Here is a 24747-nt window from a genome sequence, read left to right on the forward strand (position 1 = left end):
ACATATTGTACTGATTTTTTTGATCATATTGAAATATTTGTTTCCACCATACTTCAGAATTACAAAAAAATGCTTTATTTGTTATTGTTATTGTTATTTTAATTTTATACCGCGCCTAATCACCTGCAGGCCTCTAAGCGCCCGGAAAGATGGAATAGGACAATAACACAACAGGTCAGAACAAAAGATCGCATTGGATTAAGCCATGCTCAGGCTTCTCCTGAACAGTAGCGTTTTCAGGCTCTTTCGAAATTTTAAGAGGTTTCCTTCCTCACGTAGCCCTCCAGGCAAGTTGTTCCACAGCTGGGGAACCAATACCGAGAAGGCTCTGCCTCCCTTCGTCACTAGCCTGTACCGAGAGCAAGTCAACAACTGTAGTGATCTCGTCGGGCAGTACAGTTGTAGGCGCTCCTTGATATAGGCCGGAGCCTTACCATAGATGACCTTATGGGCTGTACACAGACTCTTGAATTCCACTCTCTCTTTAATTGGAAGCCAATGTAGGTTTTGTAGTAGAGGAGTGGCTCTAGACCTCCTAGGGAGTCTAAAAATCAGTCGGGCAGCATCATTCATTAGAACCTGAAGCCTATTAGTAAGGGTTTTCGGTAGGCCAAGATAGAGGGCATTCCCATAGTCAATTCTGGAAATGATAGTGGCAGTTACTATTGAGCGCATCATGGGCTCTGAAAGGATAGGGGATAACTTCCGCAGTTGCCGGATGATATTAGTACAGCTGCCTACCACCGACGCGATCTGAGGCGCCATCGATAGGTCAGCGTCCAACCGAATCCCCAAGCTTTTTACAGCCAGGCTTGGTTTTGGGGCCGGGCCCAACTCCATGGGCCAGTAGAGGTCACTCCAAGGTGAGAGGGTGGATGGTATAACCAAGATCTCAGTTTTGTCAGGATTGACTTTTAAAAGGTTATCTGTCATCCATCGTACCGTGAACCTCAGGATGTTCTGGGATTGGAGTTGTGCGGCCGAGGTGTCATTTATACTTTGCAGCAACTGCGTATCGTCCGCATAGTTGAAGACTTTACAGTCCATCGCAGCCAGCGCAGCGATCAGGGGTTGCAGGTATAGGTTGAATAGAAGAGGGGACAGGGCCGACCCCTGCGGTACTCCACACTCTAAAACCCCAACCTCAGATGTTTCATCCCCCAGTTGTATCCTTTGGGTCCTGCCTGTAAGGAAGGATTCCAACCACTGCAGCGCCGAGCCCTTAATCCCAAAGCTCTTCAATCTGTCCAAGAGCAGGGTGTGGCTGACAGTATCGAACGCCGCTGATAGATCTAATAAAATCAGGGCGCTCGCTTTCTTACAGTCAGCCCTACCTCTTAGTTCGTCCAGCACCGAGAGCATCACCAACTCGGTGCTGTGGTGTGCTCGAAAACCTGCCTGTCTATCGTGGAGTAGATGGTGAGATTCCAGATAGCAGGACAGGGACTGAAGAACGTGTTGCTCAAGGATTTTTGAGAGAAAGGGCAGCTGGGAGATGGGTCTGTAGTTCTTCAACACAGCGGGATCTGACCCCAGCTTTTTCAATAAGGGTCTTACCCGCGCCTCCTTAAGTTCACTCGGCAGGTATCCCATGTCTAGCGATCTATTAAGGAGAGAGATGATGTATTCCTCCAATAAGGGACGCGCAATGCGAAAGATCTCAGGTGGGCAAGGATCAGCTGGAGAGCCAGATTTAATTTTACACATCAGTTGTTCCAAGATTAGTGCATCCATCTGTGGGAACATTGTAAGAGAACAGTCGCTCGCCTTATTAGATGTTAAGGCAATTGCAGTCCCTGTTGCCGCCATATTCTCTATCTCCTGGACAATGATCTTCACCTTCTCCAGGAAATAGGTCTGGAAGGTATTACAATCAAAAGGGGGCTTAACATTATCCGGCTTCTTACTCAGCTCAGCCAAGATTTTAAAGGTTTCTTTCTGAATATTAGTGGCCTTGCTTAGGCGCGACTCAAGATAGTCCGCTTTAGCTTGAATCATAAGTTTTTTATATTGGTGGAGAAAGGCCTTATAGGTATCCCTATCAGTATCCTGCTTGGATTTCCTCCACAGCCTTTCTAATCTCCTTAGCTTGGTTTTGGTTTCCCTTAAGAGCGGAGTAAACCAGGGAGCTTTCCCAGAGCCCTTGATTTGCTGTGTTTTCACTGGCGCTATCTGATCGATGGCCCGAATCAAACATCTTGTTAGATCAGAGTAGTCTCGGTCCAAATTACAATCTGGCTCTAAAACCTGGGGGGGTTCCAGATGTGCCTCAGTCAGGGCTCTCAGATTGACTTCAATCCATTTCCGGGTTTTCCTGAAGCTATGTGAGTTATGAACAGCCCCATTGCTGAGGGGGACCTCACACGAGACCAAACAGTGATCCGACCAGACACAGGGCGCTGCCTCACTAAATGTTAGAGTGGCATCGGTGGTCCACATAAGGTCAAGAATGTGCCCTTTTTCATGGGTTGGGGTATCCACAATCTGTGTGAAGTCCAATGCGGGCATTAATGTGTCTAACTGGCGCATAGGTGAGTCCCAGGTGGGCTTATCCCAATGTAAATTAAAATCCCCTGTAACCAAGATTTTTGTATATCTTGACCTAAGGTCAGATATAATAGGACAGAATAAGTCAAAGAAGGTAGGGGTTGCCTTCGGAGGACGATAAACAGACAAGATCACCCAACACACATTGTTTACTGTGACCTTTACCCCAAGAAGATCGGCTAAGTCAATCGTCTCAGTTAGTATTTTTTCAACCGTCATGGTCTTCCTATACAAAATAGCTACCCCACCCCCCCGTGAGCCCCCTGGGCGGTTATGCCACATTATATCATATCCGCTTGGTACAGCGGCGATGATATCCGGTAACGAGTTCTCATCTGTCCAGGTCTCTGAAAGAGTCAGGACATCGATGTCACTATCCTGAAGCATATTATATACCTCCAGATGATGGCAGTGCAACGAGCGGGTATTAAGGCTCGCTATTTTTAACGTGGAACATTTATTCAAGGCAGGTGTGACCCCAACATTCCGAAAGATACTGTACTTTTTAAGCAACAGCAGGACTGCTTTGTCCAACATGGGCTCGCCTCTATTCAAAGATTTAAGCATTTCTGAGGAGTAAGTGCGACGATGGCCAGCCGTCCCAGCCCCTGCGCCTGCCTGTGCGCGGACGGGCGCAGACGGGCTGGACTCTGGCGTGACTCCGGCGATGCTCCGGCGTGCCCGCAGCGCGTGCCCGCTGCGCGTCAGCATGGCCCGTTTTAAATACCGGTCTAGCGTCCTTGCGACGACTAGACCGTGCGCAGCTTCTCTAGGCCGCCCCCCCAAGCCAAGATGTCCGCCGCAGTGCTATCTGTCGGGAGAAGGACCCGCTCCAAACACGGTGAGTTTACAATTGTGGTGCAAGTAAGTGGATTCTTAATTAAGAGCCTAAAAGCGGCAACAATAAACAACAAATAAACAAATAATCAGCGATTTTAAAATTTCCTTGTGTGAGCTCCTGTGAGCGCGCTGCACTCTGTAGTGCAACTCGCTCCGTTTGTCCTAATAGTTTCCAATCACAGGCCACCTAGTTTGCCCCGTTTAAATACCGGTCTAGCGTCCTTGCGACGACTAGACCGTGCGCAGCTTCTCTAGGCCGCCCCCCCCAAGCCAAGATGTCCGCCGCAGTGCTATCTGTCGGGAGAAGGACCCGCTCCAAACACGGTGAGTTTACAATTGTGGTGCAAGTAAGTGGATTCTTAATTAAGAGCCTAAAAGCGGCAACAATAAACAACAAATAAACAAATAATCAGCGATTTTAAAATTTCCTTGTGTGAGCTCCTGTGAGCGCGCTGCACTCTGTAGTGCAACTCGCTCCGTTTGTCCTAATAGTTTCCAATCACAGGCCACCTAGTTTGCCCCGTTTAAATACCGGTCTAGCGTCCTTGCGACGACTAGACCGTGCGCAGCTTCTCTAGGCCGCCCCCCCCAAGCCAAGATGCCCGCCGCAGTGCTATCTGTCGGGAGAAGGACCCGCTCCAAACACGGTGAGTTTACAATTGTGGTGCAAGTAAGTGGATTCTTAATTAAGAGCCTAAAAGCGGCAACAATAAACAACAAATAAACAAATAATCAGCGATTTAAAAAATTTCCTTGTGTGAGCTCCTGTGAGCGCGCTGCACTCTGTAGTGCAACTCGCTCCGTTTGTCCTAATAGTTTCCAATTTGTGCTTTCCATATTCTGAATTATCTGCACAGTTAATTTACAGCCATTTGTATTTTGTGCTAGGAAAAAAATAACCTTGTACAGCATACCCCGGGTAGTCCGCATGATTGTCACATAAATCCTCTCACTTTGAAGTCATAGAAAGAAAAGTAAACACTTAGCTCCCTGGAAGACGGAGCCTGACATTTCACCTCTCTATTTGAATGCACAGGAAATGTGACGAAATTCAGTACTGGTGGAAGGATCCAGTAAGTAGGGTTTGGGCAAGGAAAGGGACAAACTCACCCTGGACAACCTAAAACAAATAAAGCCAGAAAATAGAAAAGCAAGTAATTGGGAGTTACAAAGCCAGTGGTAAACTGTGGGCGGAATGCATTCCCTGGGAAGCTTTCTGAAGTCCTCAATATGTGATTAGCAAACCAGACCACTGCGTGGTCTGGTAGGCTTTAACCTAAAAAATAAGAGTATGGTACCCGCATGCAATAAGTTCATTAATGCTGATCCTCAAAGTACTGGTGGATTAACACTTGTGATTTGTGCTATTGGCGATGTTTCCAGATATAAATCATTCCACGTATAAGCCTTTTGTGCATGTTTTTGTCAGTTTGTGCTTTTGCACTATCCTAAAACATCTCTTTATTACCCTTCCCTGTTTCCTACAACTCGGACAGTCCTTTGCTGTTAGTCATGTTCCCGTTAAGGAGGTGCGTTTGAAATCCGTTGACAGTAAAACCTTCTGATACTAATCCAATCAATTGTAAGTCGAAAGCTACACTTCCTTGCTTTGATTTGAACATCCCAGCTGGTGTCACAGCTGACCCAAAGGGACTAATCTGCCCGTTTGAAATAAATATAACCTACATTTTTGGCATGCTTGCCATTTCTAGGTTGCTCTTTGAATTTGGTGCTTGTGCATATCCTTGTCAATACGTTTTATCTGTATGGACTGTGCGCTTTTTTAAAAGTTATGAGAAGGTGCATATGTTTGAAATAGTAGAAGTTCACAATGTCTAACTGTTATCTTCCATGGTAGTACTTACATGATCGCTCATCAGAATTGGGGCCAATACATCAATAACTATCTTGACTTTAAGTTTTCTTTCCCCCAGTGTCTTAATCAGTAGCATCTGCTGCGTTTCATGACTAAAACCATTTCAGAGTCCTCCATCAATCAATCAAAGTACTTGTAGAGCGCGCTACGTACCCGTGAGGATCCCAGGGCACTGAAGGGAGGGGGGGTGGGGGCGGGGGAGTGCTGCTATAGCTCAAAGTCAGGTCTTTAGGAGTCTTCTGAAGGTGCGTAGGTCTTGGGTCTGACGTATGAGGGTAGGAAGGGTGTTCCAGGTCTTGGCGGCGAGGTAGGAGAAGGATCTGCCGTCGGAGGTCGTTCGTTGGAGGCAGGGGACAGCGGCGAGGGCAAGGCTGGCGGAGCTGGCGGGTGGGGGTGTGGAAGCTGAGTCTGCTGTTCAGGTAGGCTGGCCTGGTGGTGTGGAGTGCTTTGTGTGCGTGGGTGAGGAGTTTGAAGGTGATCCTCTTGTCGATGGGGAGCCAATGTAGGTTTCTCAGGTGCGGGGTGATGCGGGGGATGTTGACGATCAGTTGGGCGGAGGCGTTTTGGATGTGTTGTAGTCGTCGTAGGTGTTTGGATGGGATTCCTGCATAGAGTGCGTTGCGGTAGTCCAGTCTGCTGCTAACGAGGGCCTGTGTTTCCGTTCTTGTTTCAGTCGGGATCAACTTGTAGATCCTGTGGAGCATGCGGAGGGTGTTGTAGCAGGAGAAGGAGATTGCGTTGACCTGCTTAGACCTGGAGAGGGAGGAGTCGAGGATGAATCCTAGATTGCGTGCGTGGTCGGTGGGTGTTGTTCCCAGTGTGGTTGGCCACCAGGAGTCGTCCAAGGCTAAGGGGGTGGATCCGAGGATGAGGACATCCGTCTTGTCAGAGTTCAGCTTCAGACGGCTGCTCCTCATCCAGTCGGCGGTGGCCTTCATTCCTTCGTGGAGGTTGGTTTTGGCAGTGTGTGGGTCCTTGGTGAGGAAGAGGATGAGCTGGGCGTCTTCGGTGTAGGAGATGTTGAGGTCGTGATGGCGGGCCACTAGTGCGAGGGGGGCCATGTAGACGTTGAACAGTGTCGGGCTGAGGGATGAGCCCTGGGGGACGCCGCAGAGGATGTCTGTGGCTTCGGCTCGGGAGGGTGGGAGGCAGACGCTCTGGGTTCTGCCGGTGAGGAAGGATGTGGTCCAGTCAAGGGCCTTCTCTTGGATTCCGGCTTCTAGGAGGCGTGTCTTTAGAGTGCGATGGCAGACCGTGTCGAAGGCGGCTGACCGGTCCAGGAGGATGAGGGCTGATGTTTCGCCGTTGTCCAGTTGGCGCCTGATGTAGTCTGTGGCACCGATGAGGGCTCTTCTCAGTGCTGTAGTTATGTCTGAATCCTGGGACGGGTCCAAGATGATGTTGGCTTCCAGGTGGCGCACCAAAGGCAAGCCTGTCTGCGCCCGTCAGAGTCCGGCCAGAACCAGGGGCCAGGACCCCTGGACTTTTTGACAAAACGAAGTCTTTCTACCATAGTTACGATCCTCGGACACTGCGGACTCTAAGGGCAGTCCCTGACGATAGGTGTCTTCACGTTATGTGCCCGGCTAACAATGTTTCAAACTGTTCCCACTGTGATTTCAAACTCAAACCTCTTAAGTCCGCACTGGGACCCCGGCCACCAATAACAATGTTTCTTCTGAACTGTCGTTCACTGATAAAGCACTCTGAGGAATTGCTGCTCCTTTTGGAAACTTTTAAACCCGACGCTCTTTTTCTATCGGAAACATGGCTGCGGGACGAGGTTGAGCCTGCAATTACACAAATCTTACAGCTAGGGTACTCATTACACAGAGTAGATCGGAAAACTGGCAGAGGTGGGGGACTGGGGATAATCTTCAAGGATTGTTTCTGCTGCTGCTCATCTACTGCAGAAGTATCCGACTGCGAAAGCATGAGCTTCGCTCTTGATATCTCACCCACGGTTACCTTTTCTGGCCTGTTACTGTAGAGGCCACCAGGACCAATGGGCCTGTTTCTCGATAACCTTCCGCCCATTGTCGCGCAACTAGCACTATCCCCAACGAATTTTACAGTCCTCGGGGATTTGAACATACACCTAGATGATCCCTCTGATCACCAAGCAAGGGATCTTCTGTCCAGTTTAAAAGCCTTCAAATTGTACTGAAGGGCTTTGCACCCACACATATTAAGGGCCATCTTTTAGATGCGGTGCTTAGCAATAACCATAAGCTCCATGTGGGCCCCCCAATCCTCCCCCATGGTCCAATCATCTACTCGTTCCTCTGAAGTGGGAAACTTTGATGCCCCCTGTAGTGCAGACTCCAGCTCCACTGTTAGGAAGGAAGTGTTCGAACCTTTCTGTCACCCAGTGGTCGACCTCTCTGACCGCTATCACCCCTCTATCCGGCCCTGATCCAGGCAAAGCCAACAGTAACTTTGATGACTGGATACGGACCTCGTGGGATTCTATAATCCCTGTAAAAACCTTATACAAAAAAATTAAATCAAAAGAGGCACCTTGGTTTACTTCCAATGTAAGGGAATTAAAACAAAGATGTAGGAAATCAGAGAGGAGCTGGAGGCAGGCTCAAGATGCTGAAAGCAGAAATGCTTACAGAGAAGCTATCGAAGTATAAGGCGGAAATAAAAACCGTGCAATCTGCATTCTATGAGGGCAGGATAAGCGCAGCAGCTAATTTCCCCAGGGAAATCTTCCGGATTGCCAAATCGCTCATTAACATCCCACAAAAACCCCCGACCTTAGAGAGGCCCAAAATCGCTGCGACAAGCAGGCGGAATATTTCCACCCAAAAATTCAGCTGATTTCCCTCTTTCACCTCGCCACAGGGCAAACCCACTCTTCTGGGTGCCGATAGTTGCCCTTCGCTTACATATTGCCCTCTAATGGAATTTCCCCTGCTTGACGAGGGACTACTGAACACTCTAATGTCGAGAGTATCATCTGGTTCTCCGACTGATTCAGCCCCACCGTGCCATCCTATGTTCGTCTCTGATGTAATCCGGCCAGTGATCCTGAAGGTTCTAAATGCCTCCATCACATCCGGAAAGGTGCCGCTGGCATGGAAATGTGCCCAAGTCAGCATTATTGAAGAAACCCAGTTTGTATCCTTCCATCATGGCTAACTATCGCCCGATCTTCCTCCTTCCATGGTTGGGGAAGCTGCTTGAGAAGCATATTAATACTGTCCTGGTTCACCATCTGGAGTCTAACAATCTACTCCATGACTCTCAAGCAGTTTTCCGCCCGAAGCTCGGGCGGAAGCAGCCCTCTTGGCTGTGACCGAGAGCGCTCGGAGGTATCTGGATCAAGGTGGCACTGCAGCAATTATTTTGCTGGACCTCAGTGCCGCCTTCGACACGGTAGACCACAATATCCTGCTCTCCCGTCTAAAACATCTTGGAGTGACAGGACTTGCTCTCTCCTGGCTGCAATCCTTTCTGGAAGACCGGTTCTTTCAGGTCTTTCAGGTCTCGGAAGGTGCTTCTCAATCCAACCCCTGATCCCTTAGCTGCAGGGTTCCCCAGGGATCTTCCCTCAGTCCCACCCTTTTCAATATTTATATGGAGCCTTTGGCTGGGATAGTGCGCCCTTTCAGCATTGAAATTGTCACCTATGCAGATGATACCCAACTGGTGGTTGCCTTAAACCACCCTGTGGGATCATCTAGCATCCTGGGCAGTTGCCTAGGGGCAGGGCCGACTGGATGGCGATCTTCCACCTAAAGCTAAACGGGGACAAGACAGAGCTTATGTTCTTGGGTAAGTCCCCGCCACCTAGAGCAGCTACAGATTGGCCGACATGTATGGGCACTGTGCCAGAGCCTAAAGAGTAGATTAAGAGTCTCGGAGTATGGCTTGATAGCACTTTCTGCTTCAACCATCAAGCTATCAAGCTCTCTGCCACTTGTTTCGGCCTGATGAGGTTGTTGAGAAAGATTCTGCCCCTCCTCCCTTTTCAGGCCCGAAGGATTTTGGTGCAGGCTCTGATCTTATCCCGCCTGGACTACGGGAACGCCCTGTACCTGGGTGCCCCGCTGACCACCATCAAACAACTTCAGGTAACCCAGAACTGCGCGGCACGTTTACTTCTGAAGCTGCCTTGGAGACACCCAGGGTCAGCCGCTCTGAAAAAACTCCACTGGCTGCCTATCCACGCCAGGATTCGATTTAAGGCGATGTGTACAGCCCACAAAGCTATGTGGCATGCTGGCCCTGCTATGATTTGCTCTTTAGTGACCCGCTACCACCCATCCAGAAATCTGCTTTCCAGCACATCCTTTCTTGCAGTCTCACAGAAAGTGCAACGAGCTAGATGGGAGGTTGCTCCTTCTCCTGGAATGCTGCTTCCTTCTGAAACTCCCTGCCCCCCACCATACGCAGCGAACCTGATCTACAAAAGTTCCGCAAACTTTTGAAAACCTTTCTTTTCCACTAATCTGCGCAGCCTGATTGTTGTCTCTGCCCACCTGTCCGAAGCCCTACCTGGCCTCAGGGTACAAGCGCACTTTATAAAACCAATTTTCATTTCAGTTGCATGTTGATGATTTTCTCGATGACTTTAGCCGGGAATGGGAGCAGGGAGATGGACTGGAAGTTCTTGAGTTCCTTGGGGTCTGCTTTGGGCTTCTTGAGGAGGGCGTTGATTTTGGTGTGCTTCCAGCTTTCCGGGAATGTCGCTGTTTCGAAGGAGATGTTGATGACCTTCCGTAGTTGGGGTGCAATGGCTGCGTCTGCTTTGTTGAATACGTGGTGGGGGCACTTAGTGAGATCCTAAGTGGATGGAGTTTATGACCTTGTGTGTCTCGTCGTCGTTGATGTTGGACCAGGAGGTCAGGCGGTTGGCGCTGTTGGTTTTCACAGGCAAGGTGGAGTCTGGCGTAGTCGGGGCTGTCGTGGTGTTGAAGCTGTTGTGGATGTCAGTGATCTTGCGGTGGAAGAAGATGGCCAGTGAGTCGCACAGTTCTTGTGAGGGCGGGATGTCGTTGGTGCTGGGGTTGGAGAGTTTCTTTACGATGCTGAAGAGCTCTTTGCTGTTGTGTGCGTTGTTATCCAAGCCGTCTTTGAAGGAGGATCTCTTGGCTAATCTTAAAGGTGGTGATGTCTGCGGGTAGCGTCCTTGTGGGCTGCCTGGTTGTCTGGTGTGCGTTCGTGGAGCTGTGTCTTCTCCAGTTTTCGTCATGCGCTTTTGGAGGCCTGGACCTCGTTGGTGAACCATGTGGCTCTTTTGCTGGTGGGGCTGTTGGAGGGTTTCTTGAGCGGGGCAAGGGTGTTGGCGCAGTCTTGGATCCACTGTCTGAGGTTGAGGGCTGTGGTGTCAGAGTTGGTAAGGTCGATGGGTGGCTTCTTGGCAAGGGAGGTGAGCCGCTGGTCTTCGGTGACTTTGCTCCAGTAGCGGCGAGGCAGCTGTTGGGTGCGATTGTGCGTAGTTAATTTCTTGAAGGTGAAGTGGATGCAGCGCTGGTCGGTCCAGTGGAGTTCGGTGGTGTGATTGAAGGCGACGTGGGAGCCTGTGGAGAAGATGGGAGTCAAGCTTGTGGCCGGCGGTGGGGGTGGGTGTGGTCATGAGTTGTCTGAGGCCGAGGTTGGCGATCAGGGTGCCAGAGTTGGCGTCGTCGTTGTTGTTCTTGAGGTGGAAGTTCAGGTCCCCGAGGAGGATTTAGTCCGTGGAGGCGAGTGCGTGGGTGCAGGCGAGGTCGGTGATGGAGTTGCTGAACTGAGCCCGGGGTCCGGGGGTCTGTAGATGAGTGTTCCTCTGAGGGTGGTGTTGGAGTTGGTGTGTATCCGAAAGTGCAGATTTTCGGCGGTGTTGAGGCTGTCGTCTGCATGGGTGGCGACTTTGAGGGTTGACATGTGGATGGTGGTTATTCCTCCTCCGATTCCGTTGGCGCGGTCCAATGGACATTTTAGTTATTCTGAGACTTAAAATAATTAGGGAAATGGTCTCGGAGTAACTGGATTTTTTTTTACCTCCCCTAATCTGTATTTCAAATTGTTTCACGTCAACTGAATTATAGTAAGTGTAGAACAGTAAAGAGACACTCTGTTAATGTGGTATTTGTCTCTTTCTTTGCAGGTTGTGAGGTTACGCCTGACGTCAACATCTCAGCCCAGAAGTTTAATATTAAACTGCTAATTCCTGTTGCAGAGGGTATGAATGAAATTTGGCTGCGATGTGATGATGTAAGTAAAAAAAAGAGGGTTTTTCTGTTCTCTTCCTTCCCTGGCCAGTACCTCATGATAGTTAATGGTGTTACACATATTTCAGACTTCTAAAACGGATTTATATGGTTAGCTAAATTGTGTTTCCTTCAATTGCAGGAAAAACAGTATGCCCATTGGATGGCAGCTTGCAGACTAGCCTCCAAGGGCAAGACTATGGCTGATAGCTCCTACAATATTGAGGTTCAGAACATACTATCGTTTCTAAAAATGCAGCATTTGAATCCAGATCCTCAAATTATTCCAGAGCAGGTCACAACCGATATTAATCCGGAATGCTTGGTTTCGCCTCGATACCTGAAAAAGTACAAGAATAAGCAGGTACCTTGACTCGCATACAGATTTGTGAATGTGACAAGTTTTGCTTTGAATTGTGGTTGTTTTATCCGTGCCATGTTTCTCAGTACAAAAAATGAAATGAAGGAAGCTGCATGTTTAGCTAAACCAGAACTGTTACATTTGCAACATACAAACACATTTAAAGACTTTGTTCCGTACTGTTATACTGCCTTAATGAATTTGGATAAGCTTGGCTTTTTCCGTGCCATGTAGTTTATATCATTGCTTTGTAGCTTAATGTACTCAGACTGAGATGGCTCTATCCTTGGTTGGACTTTGCCTTCATTATGCCTTCATTGGGCATAATATATGGTGCACAAATATCTACAGATAACCTGGCTGAACTACAGTCACCAGAGTATTTAACTCCTCGTCATGGGACCACATCTTGTCAGTATTGGCATGCTATAGTTTTTGAACAACATTGATTAAAATAGTACACTTACTATATAAAAGCCCAACTCTCCTTCCACAAGTCCATAAAAGTATAACTGGCTGCTGCCTGCAGTGGATGATGCTACACCCACCTGCCTGGCTTTCCACGCAGGGCAGTTGATTAAAATGTAGTTGCAGTTTACAAGTCACTCTTCGTAACAAGGGGCCCACGTTCTTGTTCGTGATCTGACTAAGAATTGAAGGAGGTATGAGTGAGTATACAAAAGCATAACATTCTAACTCTTCTTCATGAAACTAGTATGTCTAGTTGCAGCATCAATTTTGTCTCTGGACCTTAGGACACACATCTTCTGACCTAGACCCTCCGACTCTTGGAAAAGGCCAGAATTCTGAGGCCACAGCAATGCAAGCTGCCCCTATACTTATGAGGAGAAATCAGACCTATTAGATTACATTTTAATACAATGGAGGTTCAAACCCATATGATTTACTCACATGAAGGTGTGGCGGAAGAGGATGTGGTATGTCTACTATGTGGTTAAGTGATCTAGTATGGGAAGTACGGATCTACGAATATAACTAATGTAAGAATGTACACACATTATTAGAATCATCAGTGCAACCACTCAGAACAAATGCACGGCCAGTTAATTGTCTTTTCCATTCCGCTCTATTACCAATTAGGATTACAGCATGTTGTATATTTGCCGATCAGGCAGATAAGCACAATAGATCAGTAACGTTAGCACTACTATAATCAGATACTCAATTTCCCAATAGTAGAATGGCACTCTGATTACACTGGAATATTCTCATCAGAAATATGGTACGCTGTTGAAACTGCATGAAAAAGAAGGCAACATACAGTAAAACTACCAAAGTTAAGTTTATATGAATAATGGCAATATCTTACACCTCCTCAAATAGACATTGCTAGTGGCAGGTACTGAGCAGGTGTGCAAATTGCGAAGGCTTTTGAATTAAAAATACATTAATATCCTAAACCGACAGTTTTATATTTTGCCTTTGGAACAAGAATCCTATGTCTATATGGGAATTTATTTGTAGGGCCATGCCATTTCAGGCACCGAACAGTGCGCTCATGCTTGACGAGTGTATACCAGAAAAGTTGCAGTGCTCTTTAAAGTTTGTAAGACTACATTAAAATGCATGCATGTATGCATTGCAAACTGGCAATCTACATCTAGCTAGAGAATATACTTTCACCAGAAGCACAGTATGTACGGGTACAGATGTTACAGTATCCTTTTAGCGGAAAACCACAAACCCATTTGTGTGCACACATGATGCATCTTTTGCAGAAGGTGAGATACCAGAACAGTTTTTTGCCCAGTACACGAAATATCAATTTATTATACTCCCCTAAAGTCAGTAGAACTACTGAGCAAATTGTTGATCTGCTCTGTCATTTTCAGTTTGCTTAGCATTCCGGATTGATTAATAACCTGTTGCACTGTAAGGTTAATTAACTAATAGGTGGTTGTTCAAAGACACAAATTTGTAGGTAAAAAGGCACGCCTAATTTCTACACAGTTAATAAGCAACTGCTGGTCCCTTCAGAATAATGAAACATGGCCCATTCATGACCTCTTATTTTCACTTCCTGCTGCAATATAGGTGTCAATGTGTTCAAGACGCATGATTGACAGCTAGTGAAGAATCTTTCCTGGCCCTCGAACACTGCACCATCTGCCTCTTCTTGTAAGAGTCTTAAAATTGAAGCAGGGCATAAAAATCTATTATAAATTCCATGGTGAAAGGGGTAGACTTTAACAGTTGTATTGCTTGTATCTATTTTATATTGTTTTCCTATTCTAAACTGATATTCATTGTTTGAATAAATGTACAATACTGACAATAGTGGGACAAAGCAATCTAAAGAATGCCGCAGAAATTCTACTGTCCGCATTTAGGGGCTAGTACTCCTGTGACTAACACCCACTAGAATGCACAACGTGTACTTTTAATACAAGATGCAAGCTATAGATGATTGATTTGAGCTAAGTTTGTTTTCAGTAGATTACAGCTTTCCTAATGTTGTTGGTTTTTGTTTTCTTTTTTATGTTCAATTTCGTTCCTGCACATTACCATCTACAGCCAGGCCACGTAAGAGACCTGGTAAGTCGACCATATGAACGTAAAAAGTAATTAATGTGAAGATATACATTTTATTGGAAAATGGTGGATTGTATTAAATGTCCAGATTGTGTACCATACTACATGAATTGCTTACTCGTTGTTCCTTCTTGCACTGAGTGGTTTAACTGTTTCAGTTTCAGTGGTGTCTGTTTGCAAGTCATTCTGATCCTTTCTGCTTGGTTCTTTTTGTAAAATAATTCCAGATCTTTATTCAGTCACTGCCGCATTTTCAAATCATTTAGATGTGCACCTGCATATTTTTTTTCCAACAGCTGTTTGGAATCTAAGCCCAGTTTGTGTTTTTTCCTCATTACATTGTTGAAAATTAGTTAAACTAGTAATAATTTAAAGAAAGGAATTGCTTACTTAACACTACATAGCCTTCACATCTATGCACCTTCTGATGCAAGCCATAAGATGGGTAGTGTTGTTTTCTGGAGTACATGTGAGTTGATATTCTAGTCTTTCTCAGGAATGCTTAATGCTTACCTTCTCTATTCCACATTCCATGTTCTACTCTGCCTTGTATGTTCCACCCTGCGGCAGTTGACCGGTTGTTGCTGCTGTGGGTGGTCTGCTCTTACGTTGTCTCTTGACCTGAATAAAGGAACCTGCAAGAATCGTCTACCGCCTCTGCACCTTATTTTCTACAGTATTTTGGCGACGCTTCTTCGAACCCTGCACTCTTCCGCCACCTTTTGACCTTGGATAGACACCAAAGAGCAGACCGAGTTGAGCTGAATCCTTGTTTACGCTCCTACATACTGCCTGAGGGGACCCGACGGCTTTGCTTCGGACTTTCAACGAAACCGGCAAGTTTTTACCTGCTTCTGCCTCTGTTTCCCGTCATTTAGTCCTCCTGCCGTCTCCCTCCTGGTAGTCTCCTGCTCCTGCGGCGTCTCCCTGATACTGATGACGTCTTAGAATCTTCCGTGGGAGTCAGCGATTTTCCTGGTGACGTTGGCATGCGCTCCTCTCACTCTGCGTGACTCGTCTCAACGCGCCGTTTCTCCCAGACAGCAGCGCGTTTGTACGTCCACGTCATCACGCCGGGGAGCCATTTTGAATTGCCATGGTTACGGATTCAACTCCAGCAACGACGATGCGCTCGTCTTGTGCGCATTCGTGACAAGTAAAGCTTCATGACAAGTAAAGCTTCGATTTTATTCCTGTTTGTAGCGTTTCTTCCTGGAATAGGTTGCCTTAATTAACTATTCGTTTACCTTTTCAAACATTTCCGTTTTTTTTTGTGTGACAATTTATAACATTAATTTCACTCTGTGCTTCTCACCACAACTTTAAATATGTCTGAGCAGTCACCATTTCAATCTGGCTCTGTGGTTTTACCACCCAGTTTTCTTTCTTCACCTGGCCAGCCCAGCATATCGTGGGAAGACTGGTTCCCCATGTTTGAGAACTACCTTGATGCACTGGATGCTCAAGAGTTCTCTGCCAAACGCAAAAAAGCACTTCTGCTGGGTTCTCTTGGTAAGGAAGGACAACGTGTCTTCAGGTTCTTGCCGCAAGTCCTTTTGGCTGGTGCACAAGCCCCGTTGGATGAGTATAAGGAGGCTGTGTCTCGTCTTGAAGTCAGGTATGCCAAAGAAGAGAATCTGGTCATGAACAGGTATAAATTCTACACCAAAAGTCAAAAAACTGGTGAGAGCATAGATGACTTTGTTTCTAGACTGCGCGAAATGTCAGTGAAATGCAAATTTGGCAACATGACTGATGAGCTGATCAGGGATCAGCTTATCGTACAATGCAATAACAAAAAAATTCAGGAACGTCTTTGGGCAGCCAAGAATCCCAACCTACAAACAGCAATTGATTTAGCAAAGGTTGTTGAACAGTCCCAAGGGTGTATAAAAGAGTTGGAAAAGAGAGCTACTTCAAGTGACGTTGGTGAGGTGTCTTGTCATTCACACATGTTTCCAAGTCAGGAAGATGATGACCAAGACGAAGTTGCTCTTCTTAAGCAGAGAAAGTTTTTCAACAAAAAGTCAGCTAATGTTAAGACTAATAACACTGTTAAACCTTCTTCTTCTAGGCAATGTCTTAGATGTGGTAGTCTTGCACATGCTTCTGATTCAAAGTTTTGCTTTGCAGCTAAACAGGAATGCATGAAATGTGGTAAATTGGGGCATTATGCTCGTGTTTGCAGAAGTAAAGCCCGTCCTTCTGTTTCATATGTTAGTGACATCACAGTAGGTGAAGATGACACTGACAATTTTGGTAGTCGGTAACGACTGTGATCTTCAACGTGAAGACCACAAACGTAGGAATAGGCCTAAGGCTCTTTTCATTATTAATGAAAAGAATGTTTTCTTGATGGTGGACACTGGTTCGCGATACACAATCATTCCCAATTCCCTTTTTGTTGATTTGTGGGGTATGGGTCCTCTTTTTCCTACTGATATTTCTCCTGGTGGGTATCAGGGGGAACCACTAAGTATTCTTGGGTATTTTGAGGCTAACATTGTGTTCTCAACCAGACAAATTTTTGGTAAGGTATATGTCTCAGAGTCTGGTCCCGCTATACTTGGTTGGATACACCAATATGACCTTTGCATTGTCATGAATCCCCGAGCTGATCCTCAGGTCATGGTCGTGGAGGACTCTGATCTATTCTCTTTACTCTCTAAATTTAAAAATGTCTTTGGTGAGAGTTTGGGTCGGCTCAAGGGCTATTCACATAAAATAATAATCAAACCCAACTCTGTCCCCGTTCAACACAAGGTAAGACGCATTCCTATCATCATTAGGGATGAGGTCAAGGGTCTCCTTGATGACATGTTGAGTTCTGGGGTCATTGAGCCTGTTGAAGCCTCCCCTTGGGTTTCGCCCATTGTCGTCACCAAGAAGTCTGACGGCAAGCTCCGTTTCTGTGTCGACCTCAGGTCCCTCAACCACTGTGTTGTTGCCGACACCTTCCCGCTACCTAATATATCTGAATTAGTTACTACTCTCAATGGCGCAAAATTCTTCTCAAAATTGGACCTCAGGAGTGCATACCATCAAATTGACCTTCACAAATACTCCAGATCCCTGACAGCCTTCATCACTCCCTGGGGTACCTTTCAGTTTACTCGTCTGCCATTTGGCCTCAAGTCAGCAGCTAGCGTTTTTCAGCGCATGGTGTCGGGTATCTTCGAAGGTGTGCCCAAGGTCGTCTACTTTCAGGACGACTCGCACCAGGCTCTATACGAACTGGCTCAGACGGGAAGGGGACGACACACTACCACGGACGTGTCTGGAACAGCGTTATTATTTTTTACGATCTGTAGCTGAATTCAAATGAGCACGAATTTCTGTACATCATACCACAACTAAAACAATACAAGAAAGGGGTCATGTTGCTTGAAGCCACTGAATCAATGGCTTAGCACTCCTTTGGATTTGCTGCAATCTTTGAAAATATTGACCCCATGGGATGTTCCCATGATTCAACACACATCCCTTTTCCTCCAAACCGCATATGAATACTAGTTCCAGGAACCGTAGGTCCCCTATCGAATTCTAAAAGAATATTTTGCTATTTATTGAATCAGACGAAACTCTGGACATCCTTGAACCAGTGTTCCAGCAACTACACATAACTTAACCATAGAAGTTACATCTGGACTCTCCATCACAACATCGTCGCGCTAAAGGAGATTCCTCTACTTATCTCGCCCTGAAGAAGTCCCCGTAGGGACGAAACGCGTCGGCTGTGTCCTTTAACATTTGGAATAAATAAAGAAAAATCTTTTTTGAGAAAATAATTGTCCAGTTTTATATGAGAAATTTCTTTTGTAAATATCTTTTGTGCAAACTAGAAGACCTTAGTTTTCACATGTCCCTGTTGTGGTGCACCTTTGCTTAAAAGTACGTCTGTATCCCGAAGTTCTATATAGAACTACCATTGTGATGGTGGGTGGTTGTCAGTGTGCACACTACTCCCTCGTTGATATTTGGAGGGGAAATATTAATTGGGCTATATTGGTCAGGTGCTTCTTAAAGTAAGGTTCCACCATCCAACTTGTTTCTTTTTACTTTCAGGACGACATCCTGATTTATGGTCTAACCGAATCCCAGCACAATTTCACTCTGAATGTTCTTGAGAAGTTATCTGATGCTGGTCTAACTTTACGCAAGGACAAATGTTTGTTTGGTGTGTGTGAAGTAGACTATCTGGGCTACACCATCACTTCCTCTGGTATAAAACCCAAAAAGAACCTATGTGAGGCTATTCGCTCTGCACCCTCACCTTCTGACAAAGACCAGCTTCGTTCCTTCATGGGATTGATAGAGTATTACTCTAAGTTCGTACAGAATTTTTCTGATAAGACTGTGTCTATTAGATCTTTGCTTAAACGGGGTGTAAGTTTTACTTGGGGGCCTGAGCAAGAGAAATGTTTTGTAAACATCAAAAATGAAATTTGCGATGCTAAAATGCTATCTCCCTTTAATGTACGCAATAGATCTATTGTCACTGTTGATGCTAGTGCACATGGTCTGGGGGCTATGTTGTCTCAATTGTGTGGGGGATCAGAAGTCACCATCGCCTTTGCCTCCAGGACCCTTACTGATACGGAGAAGAACTATTCCGTTATCGAAAGGGAGGCGTTGGCGGCCTCTTGGGCTGTTGAATATTTCCGTACTTACTTGTGGGGCATGAAGTTTACTCTGCGATCTGACCACAAGCCCCTGATCAAAGTTCTTTCTCCTGGCGGGGCAGGTAAGGGTTCTGCCCGCCTTATGAAGCTGGCGGCTAGACTACAAGAGTTTCAGTATTCGGTGGAATACATCCCAGGTTGGAGGAATGTCCAAGCCGATTGTCTTTCGAGACTATCTATGGATTGGCGTTCTCCTCACAATTCAGTTGTTTCACTAGACTTGGATGATATAGCTGTGGCCTCGGTGGAAGATGCTGTTTTTGTAGGCGAAGGTGTTTTCTCTTCCAGTGACTGGTCTAGAGAAATGTCTGTTGATGCCACCCTTCAGGAGGTCATCAAACTTATAAGGTTGGGGCCTAGACGAGAGAGTTCTGTCCCTGTCGCTGTTCGGCCTTACATTAAGGTCCTAGATGACCTTTCTATTGTTGGGGACATTCTTTTTAAAGGTGAGAAATTTGTACCCCCCTTTGGGTTAAGAACTAAGTTACTGGCTTTGGCACATGAGGGGCACATGGGCCAGACCCTTACCCTAAGGCGTTTAAAAGATCACTTCTGGTGGCCTGGCGTTGACTCCCAAGTAGTGGATTGGGTTGAAAATTGTTCTCTCTGCAGGGAAGGGGAGAAACGGTTGAAGACTGGTCCAAAGCTGGTTGATGGTGCACACGTTCTTTCACCAAATTTGCCCTGGCATACCATTGCCCTTGATTTTATTGGCCCAATGGGTGAGTTAGGGGAGAGTGACAGATTTGCCATTGTTATTGATGTTTTCACCAAGTGGTTGGTTGTTCATTTTACCAATGATATCACTACTTTTAATTCCATCAGGTTTTTGGGTTACCTCTTTAAGGATGAGGGCCTGCCTTCTGTCTTAATCACAGATAATGGTCCACAAGTCACCTCCAAGGACATGGAGATCTTCTTGAAGGAGTGTGGCGTCTCCCATCACCACACATCCTTATACAACCCTCAGGGGAATGCTGTTTGCGAAAGAGCCAATAAAGTTGTTAAGGGTATTATACAGATGGCATCTAGTGGTGGTCATATTGTCAGGAAGATGGTGAATGAAATGTTATGGGTATACCGTACCACCCCTTTGGCTAATGGACATCTGTCTCCGTTTCAGTTGATGAGAGGACGTGATCCTGGTTTAAAGTTATTTCCGTCCTGGATGAGGGATGTCGTTACTCTGCAGGCTCAGGGTAATTTCCCAGATGATCTTCAAACTGATGTGGTTGAATCTACCCCCAATGTCTCTCCTTCTCCTCCTCCTTTTCTCGTGGGAGATCTGGTCAAAATCAAATTGGGAAGGTTACAAAAAGGTTTGTCCAAGTTCAAGGGCCCATTTAAGGTCAAGAAGGTGCTTAACCATTGTGTCATCCTAAATAATGGCGAATGCTGGAACTTCAGGAGAGTGGCTCTCTACAAGAGGGAAAAGGGCTCCTCCTCCTTGTCTTCTTTGCACTCTGAGGCTTCTGCTCCTTCCACTTCTTGTTCTGATGATTCTGTTACCAGTGGTTTTTTGCTTGCCAATGACACTGATGATCTTCTACCTTCTAATGGTGCGTCCCTTGGTTCTCATGCACAAGATGAAGTTATTGTCTCTGGTGGGGGCGATGCTCATGCTCTGTTGCAGGGTCTTGTCCCTGCTCAAGGTTCTTCTCTCTCTGCACGCCCTCTTAGGCCACGGCGGCCTCCTACTTACCTGCAAGATTTCGTTTAAGTTTCATTTGTTCTTTTGTTTTTTTTTGTTTTTTGTTTTGTTTTTCAAACAGAAAGGGAGAAGATGTGTAGTACATGTGAGTTGATATTCTAGTCTTTCTCAGGAATGCTTAATGCTTACCTTCTCTATTCCACATTCCATGTTCTACTCTGCCTTGTATGTTCCACCCTGCAGCAGTTGACCGGTTGTTGCTGCTGTGGGTGGTCTGTTCTTACGTTGTCTCTTGACCTGAATAAAGGAACCTGCAAGAATCGTCTACCGCCTCTGCACCTTATTTACTACATTTTTCACCCATTGGTGAAAACTGGCACTTGCAGAGTTTAATACACGTTTTCATTACAAGGTTTCTGAAAAGATTACCAAATGTGATATTATTGAGAAAATCTATTTTTGTTATACTTTGATTTTTATCTTGATGCACTCATCACAAGCTTCTCAAATCCATTTTGTAAGTAGTCGGCTTACCTTTACATTTATGTCACTGGTGATTCCCATCGGTACCACTTTTTAAAAATACAAAATAAGCTCTTTATATGAGTAGCTAAATCACTGTCAGTAAACACTGTTAGGTAATGGGTAAACGGGCCTAGCCAACGTCTAGTAGTTTAACGCATTATCCCTGCATCCGACAAGCGTGCACCAGGTTGTTTTTAGGGGTGGGCAAGAAATTCCGGTCCTCTGGCAGAGTTGAAGGAGTTTTGGCCACTTTGCGTTACTCATATAATGCAGAGTTCCAGCCAAATGCCGCCAACAGCCGCGTGGTGGAGTTTTTTCTTGTGCGCGGCTCGCCAACGGTAACTGGATGGTGAGCTCAAATTGGCATCCCCTCTCACGATTTTCAGGTGTTAGGAGGGCACCCGGTGTGATTTTTCCAATGTGGGCAGTCGCAGCCATTTGTGTTGAGAAAGCTGCACCTTAAGTAGAAAATTTACTCGAGCTGCAGCAAAACCAACTTGAGAAGCAGCGCCATCTGGCGGGCCACATGGTGCCGTTGGTGCAGATTTTTCATTGCAGAACAAGTTCCTGGTGCTAAAAATCAATACAAGCAGTGCGACGGGCTGATTTCCACCAGTTTGTGGGATCTCACGGAAATCTCATGTAACACAATTTAGTTATGCCCACCCCTCGTTTTACTGGTACTAGTCTGTTTTGCCTTATCAAACTTTCCAATCTGCAATAGCGGGTTAAAATGTCTGAGCTAAAATTAACATATTTAAGCATGAAAAGAGTAAATAACTAAAAATATTTGCAGCAAGCGTTGTAGGTCACATGCTGTGCACGGAATATTATAACTTATTTATTCGTAAAGATTTTAGACTTTGAGCGACTCAAACAGTTAGCCTAAACCTGCAATGTCAACATGCAGTATACACTGCAGATTCTTTTTTCCTCCATTGTAATGAAAAATTGTTGACCTGCTTTCAAAGTTGCAGTGCAACCAGAAAGTTTTTTTTATTTTTTGCCGACATGCTGAGATGGTTAAATACACTAATTGTCATAAAATGTTTTTGTAGGCTTATCAGCAAATACTGCCCAGTTTTTCAAATCCAAAACCCTATGGTAAGTACAGGCTTGGCAAACTTCCTAAGCCAGGTAATCAGGTGGACTGTAATACACAAATCCCACAGGTAATACTTAAGGATGATGCTTTTAGGGTTCTTTGAGACTACAGGATTATATTTGTATTATTGAGTTCCAGATCCTATTTCTCTTTTTTGCTTGGGTGAACACACAACACATTTAATAGGATTTTATTAAAACTTAATGCCCTACAAAGACACCATATCAGATTAAAAATCAAGTGCTGCTTTGAACAAGCACCCCACTATTTTTAGGACTGAGCGAACTCGCTCGAAGTACCAAACCCAAGTCATCTGAAGGTTTCTGATTACCTGCCTTCAACGTGGTGAGCTTCGTCCCTGAAAAGTACTTGGACACCTAGACCTTGAAATTCCGTATCCAAAGACTTGCTCTCTTTATGTGCTGCTTTGGAACAGATTGACAAAACAGAAAACATACTTTGCTGTGAAAAGAATCTAAGGACACAATTCACAATTCCTTGCATGATGCAACAGATTTTCTATATTTAAGATGGAAACTGTTTTTTATTAATCTGAATGCAAGATATCTTGCTCCAAACCTTCCTTCAAGGACCCAGAAAGATATTTTAGAGACCTACAGACTCTGCCAAATTAACCCTCTCCTTTGTCACAAAGTCTACCATCTCCTGGCAAGGCCGGTAACAAGCACTACATGTCATTTTTAGAGACTGTTTCACCCAAAATATGCATTTATCGAGTGCCTAACTTACTCAATTGAGTTCCTAAGGCCTCTGAACCAAGACTGGCATCCACCAGTCCAACAAACAGTAGTGCCACCTGACCCAGTCATATATATTCGCAATCAGTGCCACATGCATGCAGAGATGGAGACCAGATCCAACCATGTGAAGATTTGTCCCACATTCTGAAAAACTATGGAACAAATCGTGAGATAATGACTCTTGGAGCTCTCCCATTGAAGGGGAAACTGCAATCACAACGTAGATTTTACCACGCAATGCCATTAGATCATCGCATGCGTTACAACGCATGCGATGTAACTACGCGTAGCCATTTCTACGCATACCATTACCTCGCATGCGCTGTTACAACGCATGCGATGTAATGCCGATCCACCTCGTTGTGAGGAAACTGAGGCTTTTCCATTTCCTCACGACGACGTGCACCACCCTTCAAAGTGCAGCAGGAACCGGGAGCAGAGACTGCAATGCTATAGAGGAACCAGGAGGAAAGAGAGGTACCACCCTCTACCATCCTCTACCACCCTCGCTCTGGCCGACCTTCACTGGTTACCTGTACATCAAAGGATCTGCTTTAAATCCCTCTGCATTGTCTTTAGGGCAGTACACGGAATGGGCCCCCGACCACTTCAAAAGAAATTCAAATGGTATATACCCACACGGTCCCTCCGATCCTCATCCTCCAATCTCATAAGCATACCCAGGATCAGGAAAGCCACTTATGGTGGCAGAGCCTTCAGCATAGCCGCAGCCCATCTGTGGAATAAATTGCCTATTGACATCAGGAAAACAGACGAATTGATGGCTTTCCGAAAAAAGGTGAAAACATGGCTCTTCCCCAAAGCTTAATCTCACCAGAACTTTAATACTATCCTCCCCACCTCTGATGCACAGTATTTATTCAGCAATATGTACACAGCGCCAGGATGCCCGTAGGGTTGCAGAAGCGCTTTACAAATGCTATAAATAAATAAATAAATAAATAAATAAGGGTGATTGTGGTTGGGGTGGGAGTAGTATGAGTAGTGGTTTAGGGTAGTATTGTAGTGTCATAGTGTTTTGGGGTTAGGAGTAGTGTAGGGGTGGGAGTAGTGTGGGTAGTAGTTTAGGGCAGTGTTTTAGGGTTTATGGTAGTGTAGTGGTGTTTGGGTAGTCTCGGGCGCCGTGCTAGGGGTAGTGTTTTAGGGTTAGGGGTAGTGTTGGGGTGGAAATAGCATGGGTAGTGGATTAGGGTAGTGTTGTAGTGTCAGTGTTTAAGGTAGTGTAGGGGTGGGAGTAGTGTAGGTAGTGGTTTAGGGTAGTGTTGTAGTGTTTGTGCAGTGGTTTAGGGTTTAGGGTAGTGTTGTAGTGTTTGTGTAGTGGTTTAGGGTTTAGTGTAGTGTTTGTGTAGTGCAGTGTTTTAGGGTTTAGGGTAATGTTGTAGTGTTTGTGTGGTGTTTTAGGGTGTAGGGTAGTGCAGTGTTTTAGGGTTTAGGGTAGTGTTGTAGTGTTTGTGTAGTGTTTTAGGGTTTAGGGTAGCGTAGTGTTTGTGTAGCGGTTTAGGGTAGTGTTTTAGGGTAGTGTTGTAGTGTTTGTGTGGTGTTTTAGGGTGTAGTGTAGTGTTTTAGGGTTTAGGGTAGTGTTGTAGTGTGTAGTGTTTTAGGGTTTAGGGTAGCTTAGTGTTTGT

The 24747-nt window shown here is 45.7% G+C and overlaps 1 protein-coding gene across 2 annotated transcripts in view; it reads left to right on the forward strand.

Moving 5' to 3' along the window:
- Nucleotides 1–24747, forward strand: part of FERMT2 (FERM domain containing kindlin 2) — a 658554-nt gene that overhangs the window by 538525 nt on the left and 95282 nt on the right. For both annotated transcript variants that reach the window (XM_086937426.1, XM_086937425.1), the window contains 3 exons: nt 11361–11467; nt 11606–11827; nt 14360–14380. In XM_086937426.1, coding sequence (XP_086793552.1) covers nt 11361–11467; nt 11606–11827; nt 14360–14380 — 350 coding nt within the window. The remainder of the gene's footprint in view (nt 1–11360; nt 11468–11605; nt 11828–14359; nt 14381–24747) is intronic.

Source organism: Lissotriton vulgaris, chromosome 9 (assembly GCF_964263255.1).
Source record: "Lissotriton vulgaris chromosome 9, aLisVul1.2, whole genome shotgun sequence".
NCBI lineage: Eukaryota > Metazoa > Chordata > Amphibia > Caudata > Salamandridae > Lissotriton > Lissotriton vulgaris.